Source organism: Nicotiana tabacum, chromosome 23 (genome assembly GCF_000715075.1).
Source record: "Nicotiana tabacum cultivar K326 chromosome 23, ASM71507v2, whole genome shotgun sequence".
In the NCBI taxonomy this organism is placed as follows: Eukaryota; Viridiplantae; Streptophyta; class Magnoliopsida; order Solanales; family Solanaceae; genus Nicotiana; species Nicotiana tabacum.
In genome coordinates this window covers 108,006,157-108,018,339 of record NC_134102.1, presented here as the reverse complement: position 1 = coordinate 108,018,339, position 12,183 = coordinate 108,006,157, and the positions used below count along the sequence as shown (strand labels likewise).

At 32.5% G+C, this 12,183-nt stretch overlaps 1 protein-coding gene across 1 annotated transcript; it reads left to right on the top strand.

Moving 5' to 3' along the window:
• Window positions 1-7,954: 7,954 nt before the first annotated feature.
• LOC107816916 (G-type lectin S-receptor-like serine/threonine-protein kinase SD2-5) lies at window positions 7,955-11,361 on the top strand. Its single transcript, XM_016642663.2, has one exon. It carries the CDS (start codon window positions 8,711-8,713, stop codon window positions 11,147-11,149), a length of 2,439 nt encoding a protein of 812 aa, XP_016498149.2. The 5' UTR covers window positions 7,955-8,710; the 3' UTR covers window positions 11,150-11,361.
• The last annotated feature ends 822 nt before the right edge of the window (window positions 11,362-12,183 follow it).

Genomic DNA, 12,183 nt, shown 5'->3' with positions numbered 1-12,183 from the left:
CCTCTTCCAACCAAAAGATTGTGAGTTTGAGTCATCCCAAGAGGAAGGTAGAGAGTTCTTGGAGGGAGGGAGCCGATGGTTTATCGGAAACAACCTCTCTACCACATAGTAGGGGTAAGGTCTGCGTACACATTATCATCTCCAGACCCTACTAGTGAGATTATACTGAGTTGTTGTTGTTGTTCTAGGAATTGAACTCCAACTTCGGGCGGAGAGCCATTTTTTGCACCACTCTTCTTAACAAAGCCAAAACTTAAATAATGAGATCAAAATAGCGTAATTTGTATAAATATCCCTCTTGTTAATGAATGAAGGGGCATCATCTACTCGCCACATTTCTTACTAGTCAATTGAGATTTTCTCACCATGTTGTATTTCATTATTAGAGTACTCTCGAAAAGTTTACATTCTCCAATTGAAAAAGAATGGCTAAACTTAGATAATAATATCATTCTTTTTAGAATGAAGGAAAAGTAAAATATAGTACTAATTGGTTCCTCCTATATAATCCAAGACAAAAAAAAAAAAATGTAATCATAGAATTAGGTAGAATTTAAAGTCAGTTAGCTCTCTTTTGGACGCTACTAGGGTCGTACAAAGAAAATCGATAAATCGCACTAAACCGATAATCCGAGTCAAACCGGAAAAAAAGAACCTGATGTGATTGGTTTGATATTAGAGAAAAAAAAACAACCATAATTGGTTTGATTTGGTTTTAACTAAAAAAAATTAAAATCGAAACCAAACCAACCCTGCATTACATTTATACAATTTTTAAAAATACTTTATACATATAAATATTTATTGTAATATAATTTATAAATACTTCTTAAACTTTTTCACCATTTTATCTTTTAATGTATTATTTTGAATTGTCCAATAAGTTTTATAGCTCATAAATGTAGTAACTCAAGTAAAGTTCAAATCAATACTAATGCTAACAAAATAAATTTAACTCAACACTAGAAATGACAATAGTATTGGATTATCTATTTTTAGTTTTGCATTGGTTTATAATGAGAATAAATAATTTAGTTTATCTTTTTCTTTAGTATTTAGTCATGTAATTAATAGTACTTATTCGATGTACTTATTTTAGCATGACTTATATAGTACTTTTAGATTATGTTCATTTTTATTATGGCTTATCAATTAGCAATATTTATTTAATGCAATTTTATTATCTTTATTATTGAATATTTTAGTAAAATACTATGACTCATCTCATAGTATTGTGTTATTTTCTTGAAAAATATATTATATAATTGTATCCTATTAGGATTAAAGAAATATATACATATTTTGTGCTATGAAGATTTTATCGGAAAAAACTCGAAAACCAGAAAAAAGCTAAAACAATTAAGAAAAATCAAAATTGAAAACCCGATTTTATTTGTTTGATTTGGTTTATAAATTTAAAAATCCGACATAATTATTGTGATTTGATGATTAAAAAATTCGAATCAACCCAACTTATAAACCACCCAAGATGCTACATCAGAAGTCTCCACTGTTATTGGGGAATTAATTAAGGGGTAACATGCAACAACAGTACTCTATCTAGTTACATAGTAAAAACTAATAGAGTCCCAGAATTAAGAGCCAGCAAAAAATGAGTTGGCCACATGGGAGAAGTTCCACCCTTCAAATGTATGCAATGTAGCCATGGTGGCTGTCACTACCACGTACCCTCTTACTTTCCCATGTGATATGAACTATATTTGCACCTCTACTATCCAAATACTTTATATCCCCTCATAAAAAACAATGAATCTAATGTAATAAATAAATAATCTAAATTTATTTTAAATTCAATGAGATTCAGTTGAATTCTCCCCTTTATTTGTTTTTAAATTTCATGGACATTAAAAAATTGATGCTTATTTTCGCGCAATGAACAATAAACAATTAGATTATGTCACTACTAGAAATCTGCCAAAATCCGTCCAAACCATACCGATCGAAATTGATCAGAAGAGGAAACCGACCGAAATCGGTCGAAAAATATCTAAATTGATCGCAAAAGTCAAATAAAAAATTTTACTAAAAAATACCGACCACTTTCAGTCGGAAAAAATGGTCCCACAATAAAGAAACAGTGCTTTGTCTGACACATATAAAAATTTCGACCGATGTCGATCGGAAATTAGTCAATATTTGACCAAGACCTGGTCAGACTTGCATATTATCTACCAAAAAAAATTTAATTAAATTTTTTTTAAGTATACCGACCGAATTCGGTCGGAAATTTTGATTTAATTTTTTCTGCCCAGGCTCAATTATTTTTTTTCCATAACAAAAATAAGCTTTTAATAGTGTTTAATTTTAAGGTTTAATTTATTGTTTTATTAGTGTTTATTAATTTAGGGGATAATATTGTTCTATTAATGTTTATTGACTTTAGAAAATTAGGCTTAACTAATTATGCTATACTAATTGAATGTGTTAACAAATTATAATTGAACAAGCGACCACCCCTTTCAGACGAAGAAGCGTAGAAGATATGGTTGGATATTGTCGGTGTTCCTAAAAAAAGGATAGCCTACGACCTTCCAGAGAGATCGTTCGGCGCTACAGGGCTGGATTGCAAGGTGTAGGAACTTTCACCCAGGGCGAGACAATTGATAGGTCGACTCTCTCGTTTATGGAGAAGAAGATCGCAAAGCTGACAGCAGAGCTTGAAGAGACAAAGGCTAGAGAACAAAAGTGAGATAAACAATTTGATACCCTTCAAGTTCAGCTAGAAAAGAGGGACCAACAATTTAATGTCCTTCAAGGTCAGCTGGCCAATCTTCTTGCTAGTGGTGCTTTCCCCATTCTCCGGTCTCGTAAGCCTTCCCTATTCTCCGGTCTCGTAAGCCTTCCCCATATATGTCTCCTTCTCGTCGTGATCCTTCGAACCATGCCGACGATGAAGGTTCTAGTAGTGGGGATGTATATGATGAAGTACAAAACACTCATTGAATGATTTTTGAACTTTTAACTTGTGAAACATTTTATTTTTGGGTATGATGTTTTGTTAATATAGTTTTCATAGTTGTTATTGTTGTTATTATCGTTGTTATTGTTGTTATTGGTTGAATGGCAACAATGTAATGCTTGCATTATAGGTGATTGGTTGTTGGAAGGTGGTGCAGCTATAAAACAACCGTATTATGCCAAAAACTTACCCAGAAAACTGACCGCCTACCGATCGAAGTCGGTCGGAAATGTTCAATTGATTTCCCAAAAATTTAAATTTACCGACCGACTTTGGTCAAAATTTTTTATTTAAAATTTTAAATATTTTAATAATACCGATCGATTTCAATCGGAATTGAACAATTTTAAAAAAATAAATAATTAAAATTCCGACCGAAATCGGTCGCTAATTTTAAAAATAATTAAAAATTATTTTCAAGAATACTGATCGATTTCGGTCGGTAAGTTTATTTTATGTCAGAATATTTGGTCAAAGTGCGTTAGAAACTACCGATCGATTTCGGTCGGAAATATCGTCCGTCTGCGGTCGATAGCCGTCAGCGATCATTGTTTTTTCGATGAATTGAAAACGATCGAAAATCGATCGATTTTTGTTCGATTCTAACCGATTTCGGTCGTTTTTTCTGAACGTTTTTTTTGAGAGTTTTTAGTAGTGTGTATTGCATTATGGTAATCATGACCCACAGTTGAATCAAATTAGATGCATCATTTCTGCACGAACTTACCAGTTCATCTTCTTTATTATTTGCTGCAATTATAGTAGACCCTATTTGGTAATAAATGCAGAAAAAATGCTTTCGCTACTGCTCAAAAATACTTTTTCATTCTAGCCAAACACCTTAAATTTTTCAAAAAATACAGGCTCTAAAATAACTTTATAAATTACGTCGATTATTGAAGAAACGTGGGCTAACACTTAACATTCCATTAATCGGTTGATGAAGATTTACCTTTGTTTCCTTGATTCCGTAAAAGAGATCCCAAAAATAAAGGATCTTGTCCAAACCTTAGGACATTAACTAGTCGATATCCCTACATAAGAATTATAGCCTTACCTGTACGTGAGATTTTTTGGTTTCCCCATAAACAGTTTGGAAAAATTAATTAATCAGATAGATAATTCCTTTTTTTCAAAGAAAGTTCCGTATTGACAACTAAGCATTTTTGAGGGTTTTGCATGTATATATTCACAATTTCACATGTGCTTTCTTGATTTTTGCTGTTTCATCAAATCATAGAAATTTGAGAAAACTCTAAACTCAAAACGTGACTGTGTATGTTGTATTGTTAAGGCGCGTGATTGTGTTAAGAAAAGCAATTGATCTGATGGTATTTCAATATTTGAAATCAAATGTTATGTCACAAATCAAATATTAGTATATTAGTTATGACGTGAAATTTTATGCCACAATTATTTTTCTTTTGCGTCCAACCAAACAACCCCATGTGTAGTATTATATTTGTCAACCTCATCGTTACCAAAAACAAAACTGACATGTACACTCAGGCAGATCTATGTACAGAGAATAGGGGTCACCGGATCCATTAACCTCAATATATACGTATTAAAATAGTTATATATTTTGCCTAAAATCCTTTAAATCAAAAATTTAATGTGGTAGTGATTGAGCAGTTCGCTCATGTATCTCCATCACCTTCAAATTCTCGATCAGACTCAGGGCACCTGTTACAAAGGACTATCTTTTGCAGTTATAAACTTCCCCCATATATCCGACCTTCCCAAGAAGAAGGAAAAAAAATTAGAAGGGAACGAAACAGTGATAATAAACAAATAAGGCAACAAATAAACTAATGATGAGTAGTATATAATAGAGTATGGATCAACAGCTTTTTGTTATTGTACCAATTAAGGAGCTTTTGACTAGTGCTGTATGCATGACGCCACGAGGCACACTTTGTGGGTCTATTCATCAAATAATTTTTTGACAATCTTTGACCTTGTTTCCGGGAAAGTTGATGTTTTATTCGAGATATATATAGGTCGGGTTGGTTCAGATTTTTTAATTACCAAATCAAATTAATTATATCGGGTTATTAAATTTAAATACCAAATCAAATCAATAAAAATCGGATTTTTTAATCTCGATTTTCTCGGATTTTCGGGTTTTTTTTAATTTTTTTTCATAAAGTCTTCATAGCACAAAACGTAAAATTTGTGCTCCAAATATTTCTGTAATCCTAGTAAGACAGAATTATGTAAGATTTTTTTAATAAAATAACATAAATATGAGATGAGTCATGTCATTGTACTAAAATATCCAACAATAAAGATAATAAAATCACATAAAATAAATATTATTAATAAGCCATAATGAAAAACAAACAGAATTTAAAATTATGACTAATAAGTACTATTATTTACATGACTAATCACTAAAATAAAAATAAGTTATACATTTTATCTAAACCATAGAAAAACTAAAATAAATAGATATCCAACACTATTTTCATTCATAGTACAATTGAATTGAATGTCTTTTATTAGCATTAGTATTGATTTAATTTTGGTTTAGGAATTATTTGAGTTACTAACATTTATGGACTATAAAACTTATTGGAGCATCCAAAAATTATAATTCAAGCTTGAAATAATACATTAAAAGATAAAACTACGAAAAAACTTAAGAAATATTTATAAACTACACTACCATAAATATTTTTATGTATTAAATATATTTAAAACTTCTATATATAAAATGTCGGGTTAATTGGTTTGGTTTCGGTTTGATATTTTTTAGTTAAAACCAAATCAAACCAACCATACTCGGGGTTTTTTTTCTCGGTTTGACTCGAATTATCAGATTGATGCGGTTTGTCGGTTTCATTTGTACACTCCTAGTTTTATCAGCTATCTAAGCATTTTATTAATCCTACTATCAACGTAAGACAAGCTTAGTTTTAAATTAAAACCCTGCTAATATTTATGTTTGTGTCAAAACACATGATCTTTTTATTTTATTCTAGCTTTGCTACATATAACCATGAGAAAGAGGGGAAACAAATTTCTTGAAAGTTTGGTTTGGTAATTAGACAAACATATAAGTACAAAAAAATTAAAAATTAAAAATAGTTTTGAGTTGGACGGATTTATAACCTAGAATATTATTTCTCCCAAATTGACTTGTTCCATCTTGACCTATTCGAGCTTTATTGTTTCAATATTATGTTTTAGAAACTCTATATATATTTACATCAAACAAATAAATACATGATCATGATCTTTATATACATTTTTATCAATTATCACTTAATTATAATTAATTATTATATAATTTATCTTAATAAATATTTAATTGTGATTAACTAATATGATATGATTCGAGTGTAAATAAGCTCCAGTTTGGATATAATTATTTTTTTTAAAATAAAAATTTATTTGTTCATAAAATTTGATCAGTTTTTGAAAAACAAATTGAAGAAAAATTTTCAAGTTTCAAAAATTGGTTGTGAAAATTTTTTTTCCACTCACAAACTTCGATTTTGTTCACGCCAAATGCATGTACAAATACAACTTCAATCGAAAACATATTTTTAACACAATTTTAAAAACTCTTTTTTCCAAGTTTCAACCAAATTTAGGTCCAACAGTGGCGGATCTATGTTTTGAGGTATGAGTGCTGAAGCACTCATTGGCTTTGACCAAATTGTGTTATGTATTCATAGATAATATTTAAAAATTTAAATAATTAACCATGAGCACCGCTATGATCATGTTTGACCATCATAAATTTACATTAAAATCAGTGAAGCACCCACGACCTATAAATTCTGGATCCACCACTGAGGTCCAAATACTAGCTAAGTCTTTTGTTTTAAGTTATAAAGCATAACCAAATAACAAAAAATGGTTGAAGTGTAAAAGGTAAAAGTGGGAGGGTAATCCAAGAATTTCAATTGCTGTTACATGAGTTGTTGCTACGGTCATTGACTCTTCTAAAAAGTTAATAATTTGGTCACATTCGTCCAATCTCTGCATTTAATTATCCCAACCTCCCAAACCCTTACTCAGCATTCATATCTCCCTTTCTTATATTATCCCCACTAGCCTACAACTACAACCCCATCTGCCCATTTAATTTTAAGTTTTCCAGAATATTATTCGCATTTAATTATCCAATAAATTATTCATTAATAAGTCCAACAAGTTAACTATCGATCTGTAAGACTGTGACTTGGCCCACCTATTAAGGAGTATGAAAGAAAGAACTTTGTTTTTATTTTGTTTAATTTTTTTAATTATGTATTGACAACTTGTAGTGCATGTGAATTCATATAATAATAAAGAATTTTTTTATTTATGACTTTAAATTGTATATAATCTTAGTAAATAAACTTATTTACACGTCATGTTTACTTAAAATTAACTAGAAGTAGATGCTTACATTAGACATATATTAACAATTTTTAAAAAAGCAACATGTTATAATTAGTTACATATAGTATTCCTAAATAATGGTTGGTCTTTTAAGGAGATTCAATCACCACATAAACCTCAATATTATCAACACAAAGTGTTGGTTGCTATTTTTGTTTTTTTACCCCTCATAAATAATATTATTTATATAAGTTACGCGAGGATCTATATATTATTTTATGCGAAATAAATGTTAATATGAGTATTCCTTATGTAGGGATTAACCCAAAGATTATGATGAAATAATATGTGTTTCTATATCCGTTGCCAGAGGTCTCAAATTCATGCTTGGGTATGAGCCTTCTGTGAGGAGTCGGCTTTGTGTATTATAATTCCTATATTACTACAATACAATAATAATAGAAAATTCAATAAATTTTCATAAGTAGGGTTCGGGGAAAGTAAGATGTACAGAAGAAAATAAAAAAAGTAATTACAACAATTAGTAACAAGTAGACATCCTATATTACTACAGTATTTATGTAATTTGGTTTACAATATGTATCTAAAGCAAACCACCCCTTCCTCAGTATACATGACATAAATTCTTTGTTTATGGCTTAGTAGTACTTACTTTGCACTGCTATTTCTACAATTACTGACCACTTCAGATCTCTCCAATTCTTTGACATAAGCATAAACAAACTGATTCATTTCTTCTCTTCCTTTTTTTTGTATTCTTCCTCCACCCCTTATCTTGTATCAGGAAAAAGCCACAGAAAACCTGCGTCTGCACCAAAAAGATCCAATTTTGTTACTTTCTCCTCTTCATTATAATTCTTGATAGCTGCTGTCCTTCATTAATTACACGTAGTTTTAAGTATCTTCCTTCTACTTTCCTCTTTCTGGCGTTTCATTGAAATTATCAGACTAAAGTTAGAAGCTTTGCAGGTTTTTTGACAACTTGGTCTCGCTAGATGGCTGAATGAATAGTACCCATTAATTCTTATTGGTTAGTCAAGTTGTTTCTTTTGGTCTTTTTTGTGGGTCCTTTTTGTTCAGTCTTCACGTTTTTGGATTCTTGGACGATAATTTCAGAGCCATGTGATAGGTACCTTCCCAACAATGTCATATGTTCGTTTCCTTGCTTCTCTTTTATCATAATTCTGATTTGAGTTTTTCATTACCTTTCTACTGTTCAGTCTTCCTTTCTTTTTCTGTGCTTTCCTAAGAATTTTCGCTTGTTAATCTTCCTTTGGTCAAAATATCATCAAATTGCTATTTCCAGATTGTTCTTGGCTTCAAAGTTTCTGACTTTAGCAGAATCTTGTTCTTAGTTTTTTTTTTTGTGTGATGGGGTCTTGGAGATTTTTCTATTTAGTTATCATCTTTTTGTTTTTCCTATTTGTGGCTGAGACTTGTATAGCTAGTGTTCAGAATATAGGCAGCTTGAATCTTGGGTTTCAAGGGTCTCAAATGACTTGGATAGACAATGATGGGTTAATTCTTGTTTCCAACAATTCCAAATTTGCATTTGGATTTAATCCTACTAAAGATGTTACCTTGTTCCTTCTTGTGGTTATTCATGTCAGTAGCTCAACTATTGTTTGGTCTGCTAATAGAGGCTCCCCGGTTCGAAATTCGGATAATCTTATGTTTGATGAAACTGGAAATGCCTACTTGCAAAGTGGTGGATCAACAATTTGGTCTACTAATACTGCTAAGAAAGGTGTTTCTGTTATGGAATTGATAGACTCTGGGAATTTAGTTTTGGTTGGGAAAGATGGTAGTATTATTTGGCAAAGCTTTAGCCATCCTGTTGATACTCTCTTATCAGGCCAAGAGTTCACTCAAGGAATGAAACTTGTAAGCAGTCCAAACAACAATAACTTGAGCTATTCACTTGAATTTAAGTCAGGGGATATGGTTATTTCTGCAAGTTTTCAGCCTCCACAGCCTTATTGGGCTATGGGGAAAGATAATAGAAGGACCATTAATCAAGTTGGAGGAGGTGTCACTTCTGCAATTCTTGATGGCAATTCTTGGAAAATTTATGATCAAAGGAAAGTGTTGCTTTGGCAGTTCATTTTCTCTGATAATAAAGATGCAAATGCCACTTGGGTGGCTGCTCTTGGAAATGATGGTTATATTACTTTTAGCATTCTTCAAGATGGCTCCAGTGCCGCTTCAGCGACAAGAATTCCACAAGATGAATGTAGCAGGCCAGCATCTTGTGATCCGTATTTCGTTTGTTATAGTGGTAACAAGTGCCAGTGCCCATCAGCACTTCCATCTTGCAAATTTAGGATTGATTCCTTTTGCAACAAAACAAAAGATCCTGTGGAGCTTGTAGATGCTGGGGATAGTCTTGGATATTTTGCACTTGGATTTGTTTCTCCCACTGCTAAAACTGATTTAAATGGTTGCAAAGCCTCTTGCCTAGGAAATTGCTCATGTGCTGCTATGTTCTTTGATAGCAGTTCAGGAAATTGTTTTATGTTTGATCAAATAGGAAGTTTACAAGGTTCGGCTAATGGTGCTGGTTTCAAGTCATATGTTAAAGTTTCAACTAGCCAAGGGAATGGAGATAATGGTGGAGGTGGAAAGAGACGATTACCTATTATCATTGGTATAGTCATTTTTACAACTTTTGTCATTCTTGGCCTAATTTACGGAAGTATCCGTTATCAGAGGAGAAAGAACAACAAGTTGCCGGATTCTGCAAAGGAGAGTTCAGAAGAAGACAATTTCTTGGAAGGTCTATCGGGGATGCCAATTCGTTTTAGCTACAGAGAACTTCAGAATGCAACTAATAACTTCTCAATAAAACTTGGGCAAGGTGGATTTGGTTCAGTTTACCAAGGGGTTCTTGCAGATGGGACTAGAATTGCTGTAAAGAAATTGGAAGGCATTGGTCAGGGAAAGAAAGAATTTCGGGCAGAAGTTAGTATTATAGGCAGCATCCATCATCTTCATCTGGTGAGACTGAGAGGATTTTGTGCTGAAGGAACACACAGGCTCCTGGCTTATGAGTATATGTCCAATGGTTCTTTAGAAAAATGGCTTTTTAAGAAGAAGGAATTCATGTTGGACTGGGATACGAGATTTAATATTGCAGTTGGTACAGCAAAAGGCCTAGCTTACCTCCACGAGGACTGTGATGTTAAAATTGTGCATTGTGACATTAAACCTGAAAATGTGCTTCTTGATGATCATTTCCTCGCCAAGGTCTCCGATTTTGGCCTGGCTAAGCTGATGACGAGAGAGCAGAGCCATGTTTTCACTACAATGAGGGGTACAAGAGGATATCTCGCGCCAGAATGGATCACAAATTATGCCATATCAGAAAAGAGTGATGTTTTTAGTTATGGGATGGTTTTGCTTGAGATAATTGGAGGTCGGAAGAATTATGATCCTTCAGAAAGTTCGGAGAAATCCCATTTTCCCTCGTATGCATTTAAGATGATGGAAGAGGGGAAATTGAAAGACCTTATCGATAGGAACTTGAAAGTTGAAGAAGAGGATGAGAGGGTCTCCACAGCAATTAAAGTAGCTTTGTGGTGTATACAGGATGACATGTCCCTTAGGCCGTCGATGGCTAAGGTTGTGCAAATGCTGGAAGGTATCTGCACTGTCCCTTCACCACCAACTGCTGCTCAAATGGGGTCACGGCTTTTCTCAAGTTTCCTGAAATCACTAAGTGGGGATGCTACTTCATCCGGCACCTCTGCGCCATCAGATTGCAACAGTGATGCTTATCTTTCTGCTGTTCGGCTCTCGGGTCCAAGATAGCATTTTGCAGGAGCGGCCGTTGTATATGATTGACAGACATACAATGGTTTCATACCTTTTAGTTTCTCTGTATGTATATTATTAGATTACTAGGAAATTTTTTGCCATATTAGCCATGACAAAGGTTGGAGTTTGATTGAGAATGTTTTACATGTATAATGGATCAATAATATAAATCAGTTCTGGCTTAAGTCATTCTTTTTACTACAAAATAGCATAGCATACAATACCTTCTTTTAAATTGGATTCTTGTCATCTTATTCATCTTAGATTTGATCTTCTGGATGACATTTGAATTGGCAATAATACAGAAACAATTGTTTTCAAAACAATTGGTATTAGGTAGTTTTCATAACTGCTATGAGTTTCAGATGCTATATTTTTGTTTATAGATATGATTTTGGTTTAGCAGCTTGTGATAGATATTCTTAAACCAACTTTCACATAAATATGACTAAGTACCTTCCTCAGTTCAATCAAAAACAGTCTACATCAAGATTAGAGGATTTACAAAGAAAATTTCGTAATTAAATTACACTAACAGTCACTGTATATAATTTAAATTCATACTTTTATGAACCTCGAAAAAAAAAAAAAGTCGTTCTTATCAAGTTTGTTCAGTACTAACTACTAACTGCTCTAGTCACCATAATAGCATATTATTATTAGTCTTGATTATCTTCATAGGAAATTATCAAGATGATTCAGTCACCATAAAATTTCGAAATGATATATTTATGCATACATCATTGCAGACCAAATCAATAGATTTAGTTGTTGATTATGGTTGAGGGAAGTCAGGCCTAAATTTAAAATTTCTTATCTACACATGGTTTCTTGCCCTCCAAGCTTTTTGGCTGCTAAGTGGTAACAGCCACATTTTTTTGTAATAAACTAGTTCACGTATTCTAATTCATTTGGTACAAGATTTCGAATAGCCATATAAGATTATTAATTAAAGCATGTTCGATAGGAAGGTGCTTCTGGATGAAATGGAGGCTCGCACCGGTGTCTTGTGCTATAAGAAGGCGCCA